At 44.4% G+C, this 23,464-nt stretch overlaps 1 protein-coding gene across 2 annotated transcripts in view; it reads left to right on the forward strand.

Moving 5' to 3' along the window:
- The first annotated feature begins 1,132 nt into the window (after positions 1-1,132).
- POLR2A (RNA polymerase II subunit A) overlaps positions 1,133-23,464 on the forward strand; it is a 54,336-nt gene continuing 32,004 nt past the window's right edge. Inside the window, exons 1-9 of one of the 2 annotated variants that reach the window (XM_033924307.1) lie at positions 1,133-1,445; positions 8,337-8,469; positions 10,672-10,808; positions 11,060-11,233; positions 13,583-14,026; positions 15,346-15,566; positions 18,167-18,299; positions 19,600-19,724; positions 23,199-23,409. In XM_033924307.1, the coding sequence (XP_033780198.1) occupies positions 1,359-1,445; positions 8,337-8,469; positions 10,672-10,808; positions 11,060-11,233; positions 13,583-14,026; positions 15,346-15,566; positions 18,167-18,299; positions 19,600-19,724; positions 23,199-23,409 (1,665 nt within the window). In that variant the 5' untranslated portion in view covers positions 1,133-1,358. Of the gene's footprint in view, positions 1,446-8,336; positions 8,470-10,671; positions 10,809-11,059; positions 11,234-13,582; positions 14,027-15,345; positions 15,567-17,363; positions 17,539-18,166; positions 18,300-19,599; positions 19,725-23,198; positions 23,410-23,464 lie in introns of those variants that run through there. The other variant, XM_033924308.1, reaches the window with a different exon arrangement.

The raw sequence follows: 23,464 nt of genomic DNA on the forward strand, positions 1-23,464 counted from the left end.
AGGTATACATAGGACTACCTGCGTCTGTTTTGGGAGAACAATTCTGAAGTGACGTCACCGAAGCGTGGCTGACTTAAGACTGCTTGTCCACGGAGAATTCCAGTGTCACGGGGGGAGGGGGTGTCTGTGGAGAAAAAGTGTTTAGTCCAACAGGCCGCAAAAAGGAAAAACAATTTCAAAAGGAACCGCTGTGGGAAAAGCAGAAGGCAAGAAGTAATTAAGCCGTGAGGACTAACGACCACCCACCCCTGTACAGACATATAGAAGGGAAATAAAAACAGGAAACAGGTCACCGCAACAAAATAAATAAACAAAAAAGGCCATGAAGAAAACAACAAACAAACAACTAAGCAGACACAGATAAGCTGAAAAAAAAAGAGACAAATAAAACAAAACAGCATATCAATCAGTGTTCATGAGGGCGATTATAACAAATAAACTTGGAAAACATAATCAGAATTAAAAGAATAAGAGAGAATATCGGCCAACTGCGTAGGAAAATATGGCCGAGTGAAAGCCAGACTCGAAGCGGGAAACACCAACAGACCGAGGAGGCCGAACAGACGAAAGCTCGCGAGTCCCTAAAAGAAGAAGGAAAACAAGAAGGAAAATATACGTTTAGTTCCTCCGGGCGGTCGGTTCCCGGGTTAAGCGAGTCTTCCCGCTCCCTTCCCCCCCCCTCCGAGGCCTAGTCGTTCGACCTGCGACCCAGCCTGGGGTTTTCCTGCTGGCAGCGGCCCCGAGACGGCTCGCACTCGGGCGGACGACGCAGCACCGGAGCTCCGCTGACTGACGTTAGGCCGCTGTCTCCTAGGCGAGCCGCAGAATCGAAGGGGGTGGGGGGGGGGTAAGAGAGCGAGGGTTCGCGCAAGCGCAACCCCCACGCTGTGCTCTAGCCGCAGCAGCCTCGCGAGTCCGGCTCGTCCCATGAGCGCGCTCCCTTTCGTCAACGTCGCCGCCCCTTTCCCTTGCGTCTGACGTCGACGCGAAGCCGATTTCTGCCGGCTAGCGGCGGCGAGCTCTGCGATTGGCCCGTGGCGTTCCTCCCTCCGTCTTCAAGGGCCGGAGACCCCGTAGCAGGCGCCAGGGAGCTTATATAAAGGCGCGCCGCGGCGGCTAGCGCTTCAGTAGCGCTGAGAGGCGCGGAGGAGGCGGACTGGGAAGAGGAGGGGGCCCGTCTCGCTCCGCGACGCCCTAGTTTCGGTTTCCTCCTGACCGCCGCCGGTTGTGGGGGTTTTTTTCTCTCTCCCGTAGCGGCGGAGACGTTCCCGCGGGGGGCGCTTCCGACTGTCCTGGTGTGACGGAGAAGTCGGCCTCGGAGCTCTCGTCGTTGTCGGCAGCTGTCTGAAGCCGCGACGATGCACGGCCCGCCCTCGGGCGACAGCGCATGCCCGCTGCGCACCATCAAGCGGGTGCAGTTCGGCGTCCTCAGCCCAGATGAGCTGGTGCGTGGCTGGAGCGGGCGCACGGGTCAAGGGGGAGGAGCTTGTACTCTTTGACCTGGGGGGAGGAGCTTGTACCCTTTGACCTGGGGGGGGAGAAGAGTTTAGTGTCTTGTCAATTGGGGAATAAGGAGGTATGGGGGGGTTGCAAATCTTGTTTGGTGGAAGAGAACTGTGTTCATCGGGTCAAGGGGGAGGAGCTTGTACTCTTTAACCTGGGGGGGAGGAGCTTGTATCCTTTGACCTGAGGGGGAAGAGCAGTTCCCTTTAATGTAATAGTTTAGTGTCTTGTCAATTGGGGAATAAGGAGGTATGGGGTGAGGGGGGTTGACAAATCTTACTTGTTTGGTGGAAGAGAACTGTGTTCATCCTTGGTGGTACTATTTATGCCTTTTTTGGCGGGGAGGGGCTTAAAATGGGATTTTTAACTTTCATCAGTTGAAGGCGGGGTGAATTTCTTTACACTTTAACAATTAGAGAGCAAAAACATGCACCCTTTCCATGCATTTAATGGTTGCATGGGCACCCTATCCACTCCCTGACTTATGGATCACACATCAGCTTTTGTGAGTTAAGGTTTGGCTTCTGTGGGTTGATGGGTTGCCTTGGATGGGATAGGGGAAGGTTGGGGGGGGGAGAGCTTTTTGCACCTTAATGGGGGGCAAATGGGATGTTCAATTCAGGGTATGAGATAACGACTCAAGGGATGCCTTACCAGTGATTATGTTCAACTTGTGACCCTTTTTTTATGAGAATGCTCTGGCCAATGAGGGGAATGTACCTTAGTTTTTTTGAAGCTTGTCTGTTGATTTCTTGGGGGCACACAGGGCTTGATGCCTTACATTTTGGCACCTTGGAAATGGGTATGGTATAGTGCCTATACCTTGTTAGGGAGTTGGCTGTAGCCTTTAAAACATGGAAGTGCTTGGTCTTGTTTTGACTGTGACTCATGGTGACATATATTTGTTCATCTCAATTTAGATAATTGCAATGTTTAGAAGTTTCAGTAGACATTAACTGTATGCTTTATCAAAACACTTAATGGCTTTTTTTTTTTTTTTTACAGATTCATTTTTTTGCATGTGTAATTACAATTATAAACAACAAACCAGTAGAAATAAAACCTAAGCCAGGTGCTTGTGTCTTCAATTTAATTTTGACTTAGAAACATGGCAGATAAAGGCCAAATGGCCCATCTGCAGCATCCACACACTCCTTCTCTCCCTAAGAGATACCACATGCTTGTCTCACGCTTTCCTGAATTTATATAGTCTTTACCCCTCTACTGGGAGATTATTCCTCGCTTCTAAATGTAGGTCAGTTGTTTATATTTAGGCTTGCAGACAGTGTTTCCAGATAAGTTAGCTTTCCTTTATGCTTGTTGTTAGGAGCCATCGACTTGTGCTCGAATCCTAGCAACTTGATGGATTGCCAATTCAGTTGTTTTCAATGTGTCCAACCATCTGGTTGCAGATCGCTCTCTTCGCCTGGTTCCTTCGATCTTCCCAAACATGTCCTTCTCCAGTGATCTTTCTCTTCTGATGGTGTGACCAAAATAAGACCATTGTAACTTCATCATTTGGGCTTCTAGTGACATAGCCAGTTTGAGCTCTTCCAGAATTCGATTTGTTAGATCTTCTGGCAGTCCGTGGCACGCTTAAAATCCTTCTCCAGCACCAAAGCTCAAATGAGTCAATCTTCTTTCTGTCTTGTTTCTGTAGTGTCCAACTTTCGCATCCATAATTGACCACAGAAAATGAGTGCATGGACAAGTCTGATCTTCGTTTGGAGTGTTACTTCCTTGCCTTTGAATACTTTGTCAAGAGTCTTCATTAAAGAGCAACCAAGTGCTATTCTGCAGAGTATTTCCTTCTTGCTAGTTGCTTCTTTGTTTACAGAAGAGCCCAGGAGATAGAATAGAAGTTGTAAAGGATTTCAATCGCCTTCAAGCTCAAAATCATCATTACGTTATTTTTATAAATATTTATGTAATTTTAAATATGTTTCAACAATTCCTATTTCCCATGTATGGGAGAAATAGGAATTGTTGAAACCTATTTAAAATTACATAAATATTTATAAAAATAAAGTAACTGAAAAACTATTTAAAATTAATTATTGATACCCTAACCCCAAAATTGGTGTCCTTCTATTGATTGGGCCCCAGGGGTGTGTTGAGATCTTTTTCCTCTGTGGGTATTACTGTGCATTTTTATCACTGGAGTGCTCTACATTGTATGGTAAAACTTTTAATAAACCTAGACATAGCATAGGTTGTTTATATTTCAGTCACCAACTTTGAAACCGATGCTGTCTTCCAGATTTGCTGTTCTAGAGATGGTTTCACCGTACAGGTTGAACAGATATAAGGTGACAAGATGCATCCTTGCCTGATGCCACGTTTTACTGAAAACCAATCGGTGTTGCTGTGTTCAATCTCACTGCAGCTTCTTGCCTTTCATATTGTCTCTATCAGCTGAGTTGTATTTGGGTATTCCCATTTGCACTAGTTCTCCATTGTCTATTGTGATCCACACAGTCAAAAGCTTTGCTGTAGTCGAAGAAGCAAAGGAATAATAATAATAACTTTATTCTTTAGCACTCTCCAGACCAGTAGAGGTTAATCTTTACGAATGGGTATATATCCAATCATGACCAGCAGGTGGAGACTGAAAACAAAACTGTGGGACAGTATATAATATACTCCCTTCTCTATTTACATCAGTCTTCTTTCAGTCTCCAGCAGGTGGGGGGTTCAGTGTCTAGGTCACTCAGTTCAGGGCACCTGGTCCATGGAGGAGGCGTCCTGGTTGATCAACGTGTTGGAGACCAGAGCCGTCCCTCTGGCGCTGTTAGCCTTCCGCTCCCTCTTGATGGGCAAGTCGGTCAGAGTCCTGTCTGACAATGCCACAGCGGTGGTTTATGTCAATCGTTGGGGCACCCAGAGCGCTCAGGTGGCGGGGGAGGTGGCTCAGCTCATGCTTTGGGTCGGAGTCACGCCTTCTGGACCTCTCAGCCTCTCACATGGCCGGGGTGGAGAATGTTCAGGCGAACTTCCTCAGTCATATCTTAGATCCCAGAGAGTGGTGTCTCAGCCCCTTAGCTTTTCAGTTGATAATGCAGGCTTGGGATCAGTCCCTGATGGACCTGATGTCCACGAGTGGCAATGCCGAGGTGTTACGCTTCTTCAGTCGACGCAGGGATGGACTGGCCGAGGGTCTGGATGCTCTGGTTCAACCATGGCCAACAGAGGGGCTGTTGTGCATGTTCCCTTCGTGGCCATTAGTGGGCAGAGTTCTCCGCATTGTTCGCCATCCGGGTCTGGTGGTTCTGGTGGCTCCAGATTGGCCTCGACATCCGTGATACGCAGATCTGGTGACACTCTGGTGGCGGATCCTCTTCCTCTGCCTTCCTTGGACGACCTTCTGACGCAGGGTCCCATTCCCATGTTCGACCCGTCTCCCTTCTGTCTTATGGCTTGGCTTTTGAAAGGGGTCGTCTTGGTAAGAAGGGGTATTCAGATAGGGTGATTTCTACACTCTTGGGGTCCTGGAGGCTTTCTACCTCTCAAGCTTCTGTGTGGATTTGGCACTTCTTTGAGGGGTGGTGCCAGGGGCGGGGAGTGGTCTCTCTTCGCGTTTCTGTGCCTAACATCCTAGAGTTCTTGCATGTTGGCCTGGCTTCGGCTTCTCTCCGGGTTCAGCTTGTGGCCTTGTCAGCCTTTCGGGGGTTTGTGACAGGTCAGCGTTTGACAGCCATTCCTGATGTGATTCGCTTTTTGCGGGCGGCCAAGATGCTCAGGCCTCCCGTGCGGTCCTCTGTTCCCTCTTGGAATCTCAGTCTGGTTCTCTCTATTCTGATGCACCCGCCCTTCGAACAGTTGGGCGGCTGCTCTTTGCAGGACCTTACTCTGAAGACGGTCTTTTTGGTGGACATTTCTTCCGCTAGGCGTGTTTCTGAGCTACAGGTTTTCTCTTGTAGGGCTCCCTTCTTGGAGTTTTCTAGGGAGCAGGTTGTCTTGAGGCCTGTTCCTTCCTTTTCTGCTGAAAGTAGTTTTTCCTTTTCATGTCAATCAATCTGTGGTCCTCCCGGTCTGGGGTAGTTGGGAGGGCTCTTCTGAGCAAAGACAGCTGAGCAGGTTGGATGTTGGTCGGGTCCTTCGCTCTTATGTACAGCGGACCCAGGAGATCAGGAAATAAAATCATCTCTTTGTCCTTCTGACTGGTCCTCTTAGGGGGGCTGGCGCTTCTAGGGCTACTATTGCATGCTAGATCAAGGAGACTATTGCTTCCGCTTCTCTTCTGGGGCAGCAGCCCGTTCCGGAGTTTCTCAAAGCTCATTCTACTCGGGGTCAGGCGGCTTCTTGGGCTGAGTCGTCACTCGTGCCTCTAGTGGACATTTGTAAGGCTGCGGTTTGGTCTTCCTTGTATTCCTTTGTCAGCCTCTTTCGGGTAGATTTCTGGCGCGTCAGGACGCGGTGTTCGGTGTGTGTGTTCTGGTGTCAGCCCTTCGGGGGTCCCGCCCGTGTGAGGGACTGCTTTGGTACGTCCCATTCGTAAAGATTAACCTCTACTGGTCTGGAGAGTGCTAAAGAAGGAGAAATTAGGTTCTTACCTGCTAATTTACTTTCTTTTAGCTTCTCCAGACCAGTAGAGGTCCCCACCCTGTCTGTTGTTGTTGTTGGGGCTGTTTCGCGGGCAGTTTTTGTTTTTTGCTGCGGGTTCTAGTATTTTTCTAGGGCCGGGGAGAATTAAAGAACAGCGGCTGTGGCTCGGCTGGCGAGCTGTGGGGACATTTTCCTTCTGGTATTTCTCCTCTGCATTTTCCAACAGCATTTGGATATGTTATTTGTTACTCCTGTTCGGAGTATTGTTTTCTTTCTGTTTTCCAGTTCTTAGTTCTGCTTGGCTATTCGGCAGACTGATGTAAATAGAGAAGGGAGTATATTATATACTGTCCCACAGTTTTGTTTTCAGTCTCCACCTGCTGGTCATGATTGGATATATACCCATTCGTAAAGATTAACCTCTACTGGTCTGGAGAAGCTAAAAGAAAGTAAATTAGCAGGTAAGAACCTAATTTCTCCTTTTTATATACCGCAATACCACAACAGTTCAGCGCAGTTTACACAGGAAGAGACTATACGGACAGCGATATTATAAAAAAGACTTTCAAATTACATTAGCATGTTAAGATTAGTCAAATTTATCTGTGCAAGCATTTTAAAGATATATCAAGGCAGGAATGGAGTTGGAGAAATTTCTCTAAAAGATAGGTTTTCATTGACTTCCTGAAAGTTTGATAGGAAGATACGTTTGAAATAAAGTTGGTTAAACATTTATTCTATTTGCCTGCTTGGAATGATAATGATCTATCAAGGAATCTCTTGTAGATACAGCCCTTCAAGGATAGAAAAGCGAATAGGTAGGCACTACGTGTGCAAGTTGTGCCTGGGAATTCAAAATGGTGAGACAGGTAGATTGGGGATGAACCTGTTATGGTTTTGAAGCAAAGGCAAGCAAACTTGAAAACGACCCTTGTTTCCACCGGCAGCCAGTATAATTTTTTATAAAACGCAATTTCTTGAGACTACAAATGAGACGGACAGCAACATTCTGAATGATTCTCAGTCATTTGATGGTTTTCTTAAAGGAACCCAAATACTGTATTTAATATTACAGTAATCTAAGATGCTTACGATCAGAGATTGATCCAGCCATTGAAAAGAGAAGAAGTCAAAATGGTGTTTATATGCGATTTCAATTTTAAGTCGGATATCATGTCCCAATGATGCCATCTAGACGTTGAAAAGTGAAGGGAAGAAAAGGGAGCCCTGTGGAACTCCACAGGGATTACACCAAGACTGAGAGAAAGTTCCTTCACTGTGAACCTGGTAAATAAGTTTTTTTTAAGAAACTCATAAACCAATTTAATATCTGTCCAGAAATGCTAATAGAATCAAGGCATCTAAGCAGAAAGTCACGGTCAAAGGCACTGCTCAAGTCGAACTGCAGTACCAGTATGCTTTTTCCCAGGGAAAACAAATGGAAAAGATAATCAGTCAACCAAGCTAAAACTGTTTCCGTACTATAATTTGTACGAAAACCAGACTGGGAGTTGTGTAGAATGCTGAACTTCTCTAAATATTTCATGAGATCAATGTTAACCAGTCCTTCCAATAGTTTAAGAAAAAAATGGTATTTTGGCAATAGGTCTAGTTGGCGGCCAAGGAAACTGAGTTTTTAATAGGAGTCACAAGGATATGTCCAAGTTCCACCGGAAAATTGCCAGTACACTTACTTAAAGAAACCCAATTAAAAAGTTCAGCCTTGAAGGGGAAGGGAGCTGATTTCATAATAGTTGGTGGACAGTTGTCCAATGATTTTGCATATTTTGAGTAAAGCTTGAGAAATTGGTTCCTATCTGGGCTTTCGAAATGATTCCCGATCATATCAGCAGTTGAATCTTCATTTTCTAAAGCAAATTGAGTGATTGGTAAATCTATGCTTGAAGCTACAAGAGACGATCTCAATTTATGAATTTTTGTGTTTTGGTATTCTTTGCTCTTCTCCAATATCCATCTAACATCGGCGCGCGCTTTTGACCTGTCACCAAAAGTACCTATAATTTCCTCTTGTTCTCCTTTTTTTTTTCTCTGTCAAACTTCTGTACCTCTCGGCCTCTGCTTTTCCATGTCTTTACTTTCTCTTCCTCTCCTCATAGCAGTTCCTTTGGTTATTTTTAAAAGAAAGCTGATAATAAGCTGCTTTAATTAAAACTGCAAGGATATGTGGGGGTTGTTTTTTTGGTTGGGTTTTTTTTGTTTGTTTTTTAAACATTTTTATTAACATCGATGCGACCGATCTGAGTATCATGCTCATTTCTTTATTCCAGAAACGGATGTCTGTTACAGAAGGTGGCATCAAGTACCCTGAGACTACTGAAGGTGGACGCCCCAAACTTGGGGGACTGATGGACCCCCGCCAGGGTGTTATTGAGAGGACAGGTCGCTGCCAGACATGTGCAGGTAACAATTTGAAAGGAATGAGAGAAACAGTGGCTTGATCAAGCAATAATAGGATTCTTCAGAACGTTTCTTGGTCTTGACAGATCTCCCGCAAGAGTTACCAACCAGTCAAAGGAGAAAGGATCTTGTATAAGAATATAGATATGTGTATGTATGTGTGTGCAGTGAGATTAATTTATGGTTTGAAAAAATACAATCGCGTATTTCCCTTTTATCAAGAATTGCATTGGTTACCCGTGGAGGCCCGTGTCATCTTCCAAGTTTTGTTGTATTTATTACAGAATTTATAACGGGTCCGACTCCTTCATATCTGTTGGATGTATTCACAGTCTCTAATCTAAAACACTCGCAAAGCTCATGCTCTTTTCATTTACCCGTCAATAAAGGGGTTGCAAGTTTAAAAGATATCGCGAACGTACGCTGTCATAGGCCGCTTTTTGGGATAAAGATTTTAAGCACCAATTCTCTGCATCTGTTTCATACTTGGATTTCAGAAGGCATCCAAAGTCTTATTTGTTTTCTAGATTTCTAGGTAACTAATTTCTTTTGAGTTTCATTTGTGATATAGGTTAATCTTTTGTAAACCGCATAGATCCTCACGGTTGTGCGGTCTAAGTTGATTTTATGTTATGTTTTAAATATTTAAAGCGCATCTTATATTACTCAAATAATATTGATTTATATTGTGAAAAGTGTTCAGTGTCTGAATGTTTCCTGCAAGTACGAGCCGCTAGGAGAACAAAATCGGGACCATCTTATCGCTTCCCAGTCCCTGTAGGTTATTCTCGCAATAATCTACTATCAGTTGTTGCTGTGTAGTAAGCTATTGATACTACAATAATGAAACAGTGTTAGAAATCACTTATCTTTGCAACCCAAATGGCCCAGCAGGAACTATTTTTTCATTGCAGTGACATGATGCTCCGTGAATTTAAAATTAAATTGCTCCCCAGTGTATGTATATATATATATATATATATATATATATATATGTAAAGGGCAGCCATACTAATCGGTAGTCCAGCATCCTGAATAAGTCTTTTTAAATGGGACATGGAGAGAGAGAAAATATTCAGGAGAAGAGAGTCCAATAGCACTTACTGTCCAGCCTGGACAAGTTGAGAGCATTGGATTGATTTGAATGGCAAGGAATAGTAGCTCTATTGGTGGGAATCCCACTACCCCCCCTCCCCCAACTCATCCGCTAGAAATGTGTAAGAGGAGAGGACCTTGCGTCTCTTGCAGGATAGCCTGATTGGGTGGAGAAAAGATGAAGGCCAGCGGTAACGGTGATGGGCTCTGTTATGGCAAGAAGTTGCTTTTGACTTTGGAGGTGCCTATGTTCATTTTGGGCTCTCGAAATGGATCTAATAGCTGTAAAGAACAATGTCACTGGAGAAGTTGACAGCTAAAAAAAGGAACGACTGGAGGTCTTTTGCTAGATGACATCTCGGTATTGTGAAAGAGCCCTGTTAATGTAGATCTTAAGCAATAAAAATACAATTGGTCTGCTCTCATATACAGTGGAACCTTGGTTTACGAGCATAATTTGTTCCAGAAGCATGCTCGTAAACCAATTTACTTGTATATCAAAGCAAGCTTCCCCATAGGAAGTAAGGGAAACTCGCTTGATTCGTTCCCTTCCTCCCGAGGCCACCAGTGCTGCTCCACCTTACCCCCGAGGCCACAGATGCTGTTCCACCCCCACCCACCCCCCCACGATCTCCGAGAGAGCGAGAACTAGAAGGCCTTGAGCATGCGCAGATGCTCAAGGCCCAGCCCAAGCAAGAGGGAGGATCTTCGGGCACTGGCATGTCCTGTGCGTTGCTGCTGGTGCCAGTGCCAGATTTGGGTAAGAGATTGTGTGTGAGTGGGGGTTGCCTGATCGTGTGTGTGTGGGGGGGGGGGCTCGCAAATCGAGTCAATGCTCGGTTTGTGAGGCACGATTTGCGGGAATGTTTTGCTTGTCTTGCAAAACACTCGCAAACCGCGTTACTCGCAAACCGAGGTTTGACTGTACTTCAAATAAACTCTAACGTACAATAAAAACAAAATACAGAAAATAAAATTAGAGTAACAGAGTAAACAAAATAGAATAGCTGTTGATCGTACCTCCTTTATTATGCTTGCAGATGCTGTGTGTGTTGGGTGGCTATAGTCTTTTGGGGTCTATTGCAACTTTGTCCCTTTTTACTTCATCAGGGAACATGACAGAGTGCCCAGGTCATTTTGGACACATTGAGTTGGCGAAGCCAGTTTTCCACGTTGGTTTCCTAGTAAAAACTATGAAGGTGCTCCGGTGTGTTTGCTTCTTCTGTTCCAAGCTGTTGGTCGATTCGGTGAGTAGAAGCCTTTTTGTGATGCCGTCACCCACTGGTGTTTGCTTTTTTGTCCAGTAACTTGCTGACTTTGCAAAGGGCCAATGTGTGGTCACCTTAAATGGTTTTCCAAAGTCGCAGTCCATTCTCGGTAGTTTTTAAAAGTCTTGTCTGTGTGCATAAATCCAGGGACATTGACCTGAGGCCACATGATCCCTTCTGAGCACTTGTCCTAACAGATTTTCTCCTATTCTTCCTCTTTCCTTTCTCAGAACAATCCCAAGATCAAGGACATTCTGGCCAAATCGAAAGGACAGCCTAAGAAGCGTTTGACCCACGTGTATGATCTCTGCAAAGGCAAGAATATCTGTGAGGGTGGCGAGGAGATGGACAACAAGTTTGGCGTGGAGCAGACAGAAGGGGATGAGGACATCACCAAGGAGAAGGTGAGATGAAAGGCAGGGTGAGGGGCAAAAGCAGACGAGATGTTGCTTGACTAGTGCATTTGAGTTCACCCACCTGAAGGTACACTTAGCATTCCAGTAGGTCAGGGGTAGGGAACTCCGGTCCTCGAGAGCCCTATTCCAGTCGGGGTTTCAGGATTCCCCCAATGAACATGCATTGAAAGCAGTGCATTCCTATATAAGGCTTGAAATCTATGATCTCTATAGATAGATATTATATCGTAATTGGAGGGATGGTATAATTTCAACCTCCCCTGAGTGCCTTCTATGCAAATGTGGATTTTACATACAATTATAGATTCTCCAGGCCCTCAGAGGTGCCACCAAAAGTTCAATAAACTTTCATAACTTTTGGCTTTATGCACCCTATCGTCATCGGGTCGCTGATTTAATTATAAATATTCAATAAATTGAATAAGTTATAAAGTGCATGTTACTTAACTTGGGTGGTTAGCCAGGAGGAATAAAGTCGCCAACATGTTTCACCCTACTGGGGTTTCCTCAGGGCACAATCCCTCAGTACTATGCGTTACTCACGACGTGGCCACCTGAAATTTTCTCTGGTTACCAGTTTTATTTCGAGGACAACACAAGGTTATTTCTGTGATCATCAAACTGTTTTCAACAAGTCATGCGAACTATGAACCAAGCAGATTTGTACGATCTGAAAATAAAAATCTATCAACCTCAAGGAAGCAAGGTTACTAGTCAGATAACAGAGCAGTGACGTTCTGCCTGACTGGTGTTACAGATGTGGAATGCTTTTGCGGGTCAGTTTTGGCAATGTATTGATCAGCTTCAATTCAAGAAACCGCTAAAAAACTAATTATCACCGCATTCTTATGACTTAACAGTTCTTTGCAAGAGAAAAGATAAGTTTTCCCCTTTTGATTTTAAAGATTTTAGTTTGTCATACAGTAATTCCCTCCCCCCCCCCCCCCCCCCCCCCCGAAATTCACAGAGGTTTTCGCCTGTCAAAAGGCAGGAGAAGGCAGCTGGAGTGCCGGTGGGTGAAGAAAATCAATCGTGGTCTACTCCGACTGCCTCTTCCTGTAGTCAAGTGGGGCTACACCAATCAGGAGCTGCTTTGGCGTAGCCTGACTTGACTACAGGAAGAGGCGGTTGGAAAAGACCGTGAGTGAGCGAGTCCACGATTCGCTGGGGAACACTAATTATTATGTTTTAAGTCTGAATCATTTAGTTCTTGAGGGGTATAGAAAAATTTTAAATAAAGTAAACTAATATTGAAGGGCTGCTAACCCTTCTTGTTTTCAGAATATCCCTATTAATCAAACATGCATGTATTGCTTCCATTATATTGAACGTTCCATAAGGATATCCTGAAAACCAGCTTGATAGCTTTGTCTTATAGGTATTTGGTAGCGTAGTGGATTTTTTTTCCCCCTATATTTCCCTTTGTTTAACTTCATTGGTAATGTGTTGGGGCAGTGCTCAAAGGCACACTCTTTGGTTTTCATAATTCTTGAGATTTCTGCAGAGTGAACTTGCAATTTTAGTAGTGTTGGAAGATAGGGGGCTTTATTTAAATTTTCCAAGTGCACATAGAACTTCTAACAACTGTAGATCAGTGTTTCTCAACACGTGGTATACGTACCCTTGGACATAGTGATGGAGGGAGAGATGTGGCATGGTGCTGGAGAGGGGTGATAGATGTGGGCATGGGGCAGTGGTGATGAGACAGGGAGAAATGTGGATGTAATATAGTAAAATGATGGCAGATAAAGATCTGAGTGGTCCATCCAGTCTACCCAACCATGCATGCTCTATAAATTAATTATTTAGTTTAAATGGTCCTTTTTCTTAGATATTTCTGGGCAGTGGAGGGGGTGGGAGAGATCCCTGGATCTCTCAAGACAGATGGACAGTGAGAGAGAGAGGAAGCAAAGTTGGACTCATATTGGTTGGGGAAGGGAATGAGGTCCGGAAGAGAGGAAGCGTGCAGGAGGCAGAAATAAATAAATATCGGCTGCACAATCGGAAGGAAGTGCAACCAGAGACTCATGAAATCACCAGACAATAAAGGCGGGAAAAATTATTTTATTTTCAATTTAGTGATCGAAATGTCTGTTTTGAGAATTTAAATCTGCTGTTTATATTTGTCTTGAAGTTGAGAAACAGTGCTGTAGATGGTGGGGCAGGTGACATTAAGCCATATTGTGCACGAAATGAAATAATACTCTTGGGTGGCAATTGACAGATTTATTTTTCTAGTCCTTATGTGAAATAATTGGCAGCAGCTGTTAGGATGGTGTACTCAAGAGAGATGCCTTATATCTCCATTCTCACTTAAACCCCATGCTTTCTTCCCAGGGCCATGGTGGCTGTGGTCGCTACCAGCCTCGCATTAGACGTTCGGGCCTGGAGCTGTACGCAGAGTGGAAGCACGTGAATGAGGACTCTCAAGAGAAGAAGATCCTTCTCAGCCCTGAGCGGGTGCATGAGATCTTCAAGCGCATTTCCGATGAAGAGTGCTTTATCCTGGGTATGGAACCCAAGTATGCCCGCCCCGAATGGCTCATAGTGACGGTGTTGCCAGTCCCTCCGCTGTCTGTCCGGCCTGCAGTGGTCATGCAGGGATCTGCCAGGAACCAGGATGACCTGACGCACAAGCTGGCCGACGTGGTGAAGATAAACAACCAGCTGCGGCGTAACGAGCAGAATGGCGCAGCAGCTCACGTCATAGCAGAGGACGTTAAACTTTTGCAGTTCCATGTGGCCACGATGGTGGACAATGAGCTGCCAGGGCTGCCCAGGGTAAGAGAGAAACCGATGAGGTAGTAATGGATGCGGTCTTTATTTTTGTGCAATGTTTGGTTATTTTTTTAATTTTTTTATTTATTTATTTTTTAATTTGAATTTAATACATTTACAATATCATAAAGATATCAAGAAAAAAAGGTTTCCATACAAATTTTCAATACTACAAACAATACAAAAAACAATCCTTTACAAGCCCACAAATATTTATTTATTTTTTTTAAAAAAATTATTTATCGTGAGTAGCAAAAAATTAAGTTTATGACAATGCTACATGATTTTCTAGCATACAATTTATTTGATCCCAAATTGACTGCCAAAAGGCTTTAATAAATGGACAATGAAACAATAAATGATCTAAAGTTCCAGCCTTTTAATGATTTTAACAGGTGTTGCCATTCAACAAATAACGTATAACTGGAAAGATTGTAAAAGATTAAAACTACTGTTTTTGGTGGAACTCGGTGTGTCACTTGTATAAAATGGAATGAGCATTAGCAGTTCAAAAAGGATATTTTTTTTTCAAATTCTTTATTCGTTTTCCATCTTACATCAAGTGCACAAACAATAAAACAATACAATTAAACACATCACTTGACAATCTTTCTGATTTATCTTACAACACATAAAATTACCACCCTCCCCTCCCATCATTCCTCTATTATTTCTCCAATAAGAAAAATGTAAAATATACCTCCCCCTCCCTAATCAAGTTTCAAGTTTCAAGTTTATTAGTTTGCTTGTTGAATCGCTTAATCAGATTTCTAAGCGATGTACAATAAAATATACATGTAAGGAAACGAAAACATTACATACAGTTAATTAATTATAACGTAAACAAAAGGTAAGAGGGGGTGAAATACATTTTTTATAGTAAAGAAAGAACATACAGGGAAAACACATAAGGAAATTAAAAAAACAAAAGATAGAAAAATAATAAATTTAAGGATGTGTGGGGGCCATTAATAAGTTATTATAATGAATAATTTGCATTTTTCCCTACATACTATATATATTGTTGGAGGGTGGGGAATTGGGTTTTGAAGTCTAATAACAAATTATAGAACAAATGATATGTGTTATTATATTATATAGGATGTATTTGCTTGAATACAATTTTGGAGGGTGGGTTGGGGTTAAATCTTCTTTTTGAGAATTTGTAGAGTTTCAAGTGATGTTGTATATTGATTGTTGATTTTTCTATACACTTGATGTAAAATTTAAAATGAATAAAGATATTAAAAAAAAAAAAAAAAATTAAGTTTACAGTAATAACATAAAACCCAGGCTAACTTTGATCTTGGATGCATCCACAGGCCATGCAGAAATCCGGTCGGCCCTTGAAGTCCCTCAAACAGCGGCTGAAGGGCAAAGAAGGGCGCGTACGGGGCAACTTGATGGGCAAACGTGTGGATTTCTCAGCACGGACGGTCATCACCCCGGATCCCAATCTTCAAATTGATCAAGTAGGGGTGCCGCGTTCCATTGCTGCCAATATGACCTTCCCAGAAATTGTCACACCCTTCAACATTGACAGGTTAGAGAATGACGACTTCTGGGGGAAGTGGGTAGAGGGAGAAAACATGCATGGTGTCTCCAAAGTCTCACTTTTCTGGTCTATCATGGGTTAAAGTTTACTGGTGCTTGTGTGTGTGTGTTTTGTCCGACTCCAAACTTTTAGATGAATGTTGGACGTTGGTTTGCCATTAGAGAATGACACGGTGACAAAATTCATCACCGTCCCCGCGGATAACCGCGGGAAATAATCCCTTGTCATTTTCTAGTGTCTATTTCAACCTCGGTCCTTCTACACCAGCATTCTTCAAAGCAAAGCTTGAGGGTCAGTGGTTGTGGCCATTCATACTCTGATTCTTCCCTCTCTCCTTAAAGAATAACATGAAGATGGTTTCCCGCGGTTATCCGCGGGGACGGGAGCGGTGATGAATTTTGTCACCATGTCATTCTCTAGTTGCCATGTAACATGGAATGAATGAATGCTTTTGAATTATGACACAATACAACAGAATCCCAGTTAACCGAGGAAAAAGCCCCTCTCCACTCCAAACCTTCCCCCAAGGCCACCATCGCTGCTGCTCTCCTCCATTCCAAACTCCCCCCACCCCGAGGCCACCGTCGCTATCTTCCACTGCAAACCTCCCCTCTGCCGAGGCTACCAGCGCTGCTGTCTTCCCTTCGCACTCAAGATGATTGGCATTGCTGTCCACCCCTCCCCCCCCCCCACCACGACTGCCACTGTGCTTACCATATGCATGCTGGTGCCAAAAGGAGCTGCTGCTGGTCCGCTGTGGGGGCCTTGAGCATCTGCGCGTGCTCAAGGTCTTCTGGCTCCTGTTCTCCCAAGAATTGAGAATCTCGAAGAGGGCAGGAGCCAGAAGGCTTTGAGCATATGCATATGGCTCGAGGCCTCGCAGCTGCCCAGCGTAGAACATCAGCGGCAGGCTCTTTCAGCACTAGCACACGTATGGATGCAGTGCCGGTCAGTGGTGGGAAGAAAGCAGCACTCGTGGACACGGGGGGTTTGGAGTGGAGGGTAGCAATGCTGGTAGCCTTGGTGGGGGTATTGTTTGGAGTGGAAGGACAGCAGCAGTGGGGGCTCGGATATAAATAGAGACCCCCCCACCCATTTTGGGGCCAAAATTCTGGGTTTATATTCGAGTACTGTATATACGGTAGTTAGGCCTATTTTTAACTCTCTCAAGCAACCAGAAACTACATTTATCCAGCATCTACTAATCACCATGGCTTCTGGTTAAGTGAGAGTCTACTGTATTACTATCCAGGTTTCAGCTCTAGAAATCAGAACCTGGGCTGCACGTGTAAACTGATCCAAGCCCAGGATTGCACTTGAATGCCTCCCATGGGACGCTTTACACACACATTCTCCTTGGACTTGCAGGATAAGGCAGCCACGCATAGGTGGTGATATCATTTGACAGTGCATCTGTCGTCACTTGACATTGGATCTGCCTATTTGATCTGCTCTTCAAAAGCCCCAAAAGATCCAGAAACCTTTCTGGGCATGTACAAAGGTCTCCTAGAAACTAATGTCGTCCTTTTCACCCGACTTGCCAGTGTGGTCCATCAACTCATGCAACCAAAATGTTTTCCACTCGGCTTCTGTAAAGTACCACTGCCTTGAGTGTAATTTTTGCATCTTTCTCCACGGCAGACACAAATCTAGATCCCAAAAAAACATTTCCTTAGCATCCCTCCAGAGCAGTCCAGACATTTGGACACACACTCCTATCAGCAGGTAGAGACTGAGGACTACTAGTTTCACTAAGATCCTACAACTATCCTTTGCAATCCACAGGAACTTCTTGTAAATACAACCCTTCAGAGATGGAAAGGAGAACAGATGGGCACTACGTGTACGACTGGTAATACCAGCAAAATCAAAATGATATGAGAGAGAGATTGGAGCTGAACCTGTTAAAAGTTTTGAAACAAAGACAAGCAAACTTAAAAATTAACCCTGGCTTCCACAGGTAGCCAAAGTAATTTTTTTTTTTATAATAAGGGCTTACATGATCCGATTTTTTTCAGGCCGAAAATGCCCCGAGTTCCCGTAGTCTCTCGAGACTACGACAGGAACTCACGGTAGCCATTTCGGGTGAGTGATCCGCATGGGGCAGGAGCGTAGGAAGATTGCTCCTGCCCCGAAAGACAGCTAGACCACCAGGTAAGATCCGGGGGAGGTGGGGGTGATTCTGGTTTTAGGAAATTGCGAATAATTGAAATCACGAGTCCTAAAACCGTGAATCGGGAGGGGGAAGTGTATAGCAGCTAGAGATACAATGCATTCGTTGCATAGGGCAAATACATTCAGTAAATACATAGTGGAAGGATAGTAACAAATATCAAATTCCATCCTTCTTTTTTCCCCCCTTATCCTGCTGTCTGTGGAGAGCCTCCATTACAAGTAATCAACTTAGCTTTCTCCATGACACTTTAAGTAGAACAAAATTGGGCTCTGAGCTCAAATGTTTGACCTGAGAGCTCCTGAGCTTAATCCACTGTTGAATTAAGGGTCTTGAGAGCTCAGTCTCCCTTACTGTGCTTTTAGGCTGCTGTTGGCACTAACAGTTGTGGCACATTTCTTTCTTTTGTTCTCAGGCTTCAGGAACTGGTGCGCCGGGGAAACAGCCAGTACCCAGGAGCCAAGTACATCGTCCGAGACAATGGCGATAGAATCGATCTACGCTTCCACCCCAAGCCAAGTGACCTACACTTACAGATAGGCTACAAGGTGGGCAACAAATGGCAGGCAGCACAGTGCCCTCTACTGCATATAACCAGAGAACCTGGGAATCGCAAGAGTATAGGAAAAACATAGAAAATGACGGCAGAAAAGGGCCACGGCCCATCTAGTCTGCCCACTCTAATGATATGCAATTCTTCCATATTAGAGTATATCGGCAGTTGAACAAACATAACCCTTGTGTATAGTCTGTGGGAAGCGCCTGACCTCGGGAAAGTCACTTAACTCTTCATTGCCTCAGGTACAAAGTTAGATATAAGCCCTCTGGGAATAAACATAGAAACATGAAGGTGGAAAAAGGCCAAATGGCCCTTCCAGTCTGCCCATCCACAGCATCCGCTGTCTCCTCCTCTCCTTAAGAGATCCCACGCTTTCTTTAACTCGGACACGGTCTTTCTCTCCACCACCTCTACCAAGAAGACTATTCCACGCATCTACCACCTAGAACTTCAACAGAACGAGACTTGGGAGTGATCATCAGCGCAGACATGAAAACTGCTGATCATGTGGAGAAGGCTTCATCTAAGGCAAGACAGTTGTTAGGTGCATCCGCAGGAGTTTCGTCAGCCGGAAGCCTGAAGTCATAATGCCATTATACAGAACCATGGTGAGACCTCATTTGGAATACTGTGTGCAATTCTGGAGGCCACACTACCGAAAAGATGTGCTGAGAGTAGAGTCGATGCAACGGATGGTCTCGGGGCTGAAGGATCTATCGTACGAGGAAAGGCTGAAAAATATGCGGCTGTACTCACTCGAGGAACGTAGGGAGAGAGGAGACATGATCGAGACGTTTAAGTATATTACCGGCCGTATCGAGATGAAAGAAGAGATTCTCTTTCTCAAAGGACCCTCAGCCACAAGAGGGGCGGGAAATTTCATGGCGACACCAGGAAATATTTCTTCACCGAGAGAGTGGTTGATCCTTGGAACGAGCTCCCGGTGCAGGTGATCGAGGCAAATAGCGTGCAAGAATTTAAGAGCAAATGGGATGCCCATGTGGAATCCCTTAGAGGGTTAAGCCAAGGGAACCTGTCACCAGGAGTGGGATCCCTAGGATAGTAGACTTGGGGGTGGGTCAGTAGAGTGGGCAGACCCGATGGGCTACGGCCCTTATCTGCCGTCATCTTCTATGTTTCTGGGGAAAAACAAACGATCAATCACCTCTTACTTATTCTGGGCATATCTGGATATAATTTTTGATCTACTGAAAAAGCATGAGCTAAAGTTTGAAGAAGAGGTTTGGCCACTCTGTATAATTTGTAATTAAATTTGTTTTCTTTTGCAGGTGGAGAGGCACATGTGTGATGGGGACATAGTCATTTTCAACCGGCAGCCCACATTGCACAAAATGTCTATGATGGGACACAGGGTACGCATTCTACCCTGGTCTACGTTCAGGCTGAATCTCAGGCAAGAACATCCCCCTCCTTATATGGTGTTCTAGGTGGTCTTCAAAACACTGTTAATGCTGTATATAGGGTTAATATCCCATTCGAATCAGCTGCATATTAAGTTTGCGTCATTGGTATGACTTAAGCTAATGTGTTCTGTTGAGCCTTAAGGGGGAACTTCATCTCACTTGTTACTGAATTGCTTTGATATGGAAGAAAGCAAGTGCTTCTATAAAGGAGGAAGCGGTAATTTTAATTTTTTTTAATAGGCCATCCTTCATAAAGGAACGTTCAAAGCAGATTACAGTCTAAAAATGACTATAATATCAAGTGATAACGTGGGGATTTGGTGTAAAGCGGTTTGTTTGTTTTTTTTTTTCATGAGGTGGCGTAATTTTGTACCTGTAACTTTAGGGAAATCAGGAGTTGCTGTGAATTTCCCGTATAAATGAAAACCTCCCCAAAACACAAACACACATACTTTTACAAAACTGCCCGAAGTTATCTATTTTCCCTGCGTTTATGTACACTGGGAAATTGTAATAAATCGTACACAAATTTGAAGAGACACAAACCTCCAGACGGTATCGGGCACATGAGTATATACTGTCTTGCCAGTAGGTGGACATTGAAAACTCCTGTGTGATTGTGAATTATGCAAACCAAAAAAAAACTCCCAACGAGTCTGCAGTAAAAAACGAACACCAAAAACAAGAAAGAAACTGCAGATGGGAATGTACAAGGACGGGAATCTTTATTTTAAAAAACCATATAAATTTGTAATCCTTTAAAAATGGCTCTCATACATGGAATACGGACCATTCACGGTCCATGTTTCGGAGAAACACTCCTTCCTCGGGGGGTCCGAGATGTCCAATGTATCACTTGTGGAGAGTGATGTGGAAAACAACGTAGTAATATGGTCATCAAAATTTTCAAATTTGATTCAGAAAAATCTACGTTTTCCGCATCACTCTCTACATGTGATACATTGGACATCTCGGACCCCCGAGGAAGGAGTGTGTAGGGTCCCTATTCCATGTATGAGAGCCATTTTTAAAGGATTGCAAATTTATATGGTTTTTTTAAAATAAAGATTCCTGTCTTTGTACATTCCCATCTGCAGTTTCTTCATTTTGATTGTGGATTATTACAGTACTGAGGAGCTTCCAAGTGAATAAACTTGTAGGTTAGTAAAAGGAGTTTGAACTGTTTGCGGAAGCAGAGGGGGGTAACGTGAGCATGGTGATCTTGGCGGAAAACAAGGCACGCGACAGAATTCTGAACAGATTAAAAGGAGAGAGATGGCTTAGCGGAAGGCCTGCGAGAAGCACGCTGTAATTGCCGCTTTGTCAGTAGAAATACTGATTGGTTGCAGGCTATGCAGGACCCTTTCTAGTGTAAAGCAGGGGAGTCAAATTCAATCACATAAGGGGCCAAAATCTAAAACACAGGTTGAAGTCGCGGGCTGAATTTTTTTTTTTTTAAATAAAAATGACTTAATATTAATAAAAGATACTTAGTATTAGTAGATCCTTCCTCACCCTCAGACAGCTGTGGCGCAGTCAGGCACTTGTGCGGAGCGCCCTGCTCCAACTTAGCTGTTACGCTGGGACCGGGGCCTGCGAATGGATACTGAGGCAGCGTAGTGAGGAGCTTGGCGCCCTGCTGGGAGTGGGGCAGCACGTTCAGATACTTGGAGCACCACTGGGGCTGGAGATGCGCAGTCGGGCGCTTAGATGCGGCATAGTCACCGCGGGCCACATAAAATGGCCAGGCGGGCCGGATTCGGACCATGGGCCGGGCCTTGTGTTCGACGTGTGGTGTAAAGGCATCGAATTAATAGTGTTCTTTTTCTTTTTATTCTTTATTCATTTTTACAACTTACAATAAGAATATAAGCAAATAAAAACATTTTTAACTTAAGTGCAACACTTAATAATCTGCAAAAAATCAATTTAGAACTTATCTCCACCCCCCAAACCATAATAATCTTTGAACACAGAAAAACATATAATAACCCCATCCCCACATTCATTACAGTTATACAAAGACCAAAATCTACCCCCTCTTCCCCAACCTTGGACATGCATAATTAAGGGGAAAAATAGTATTTATTCATTACAATAATTTGTTAAAGGCTCCCAAACACCCTGAAATTTTCTTAAATACCCCTGCTGTGTGGCTGTTACCCTTTCCATTTTATGTATATGACATGAATTCCACCAGAAACTATAATTCAATTTATTCCAATTATTCGTAATCTGTTGTATGGCAACCCCTGTCATAATAAGTACAAGTTTATTATTGCTAGAAGATATTTGGCTCTTTGCCCTCATTGACATGCCAAACAATACAGTATAAGAACACAAGCAGTGCCTCTGCCGGGTCAGACCAGAGGTCCATCCCGCCCAGCAGTCCGCCCCTGCGGCGGCCCAACAGGTCATGACCTGCCTTAATCACCAGAAGGGGCCCCCTTGCCCCCTAGGTTTCTCATCGAAGTCCTATCTTCCCATCAATGTCCTAACCCTCCGGCCTTGCACCTGCACGACCTGGTGAGCTGTCTATACTTATGCAACACCCCAGCACCTCCCTCAGTACCCCACGATCCCCTTTTCCCTCAGGAATCTGTCCAATCCCTGTACTGTACTCTGCCGGATCACTTCCTCCGGGAGCGCATTCCATGTGTCCACGACCCTTTGGGTGAAGAAAAACTTCCTTGCATTTGATTTGAACCTATCTCCCTTCAGTTTCTCTGAGTGCCCCCTCGTACCTGTCGTCCCTTTTAGTCATACGATAATGCCACCGGATGTTCTAATAAACAGTTTATTTGATCCCGTATTGATTTCCAAAAAGCCAAAATCAATGGACAATAGAATAACAAATGACCTAAAGTCCCAGCTTCAAGATGACAATGCCAACATCTATTAGACTTAGAGCTGTCCAACTTTTGTAAATGAACTGAGGTCCCAGAATGCTCTATGTAATAGAAAAAACCAAGTTTGTCTCATAGATGCAGACACTGTACATCTCATCCTCCAAGTCCAAATTCGTGGCCATTGAGACGAGTAATTTGATGCTTAATTTCAATGCTCCAAATGTCCTGAAGACCAGTTCAATAGTGTTCTTTATCTGCTGGCAGGAGAGCATATACCCTCTCGGCGAGAGGGAGAATTAGAAGTCCTTGTTCGGGCGGGAAAAGGGCCAGTTTGCGTGAGGGGGGGTGCCGGTTGGAGCGAGGGGGCCTTTGCGGGGGGGGGGGGAGCGATGCTGGTTATCGGGGGGGGGGGGGGGAACGTATCAAAGCGAGTTTCCATTATTTTGATAAACGAGCATTTTGGATTACGAGCATGCTCCTGGAACGGATTATGCTCTTAATCCAAGGTACCACTGTATTTTGTGACGTTGGTCAAATTTACCTCCTTTTCTCATCCTGTCTTCCAAATGAGGAAAGTCTGTTTACTGGCCTGGCCTGTTTTCCTTTTGTGCTCAGTGTGACAACGCCATACAATGCAGACTTTGATGGGGATGAGATGAACCTCCATCTGCCACAATCTCTGGAGACGCGAGCAGAGATCCAGGAGCTGGCCATGGTGCCTCGGATGATTGTCACGCCCCAGTCCAACCGGCCTGTCATGGGCATTGTGCAGGACACTTTGACCGCTGTTCGCAAATTCACCAAGCGGGATGTCTTCCTGGAGAGGGTGAGGAAAAGGGAGCGCTTAACACACCAGTCTTAAAATATTAATGATGAGGGGG

Source organism: Geotrypetes seraphini, chromosome 16, assembly GCF_902459505.1.
Source record: "Geotrypetes seraphini chromosome 16, aGeoSer1.1, whole genome shotgun sequence".
In the NCBI taxonomy this organism is placed as follows: Eukaryota; Metazoa; Chordata; class Amphibia; order Gymnophiona; family Dermophiidae; genus Geotrypetes; species Geotrypetes seraphini.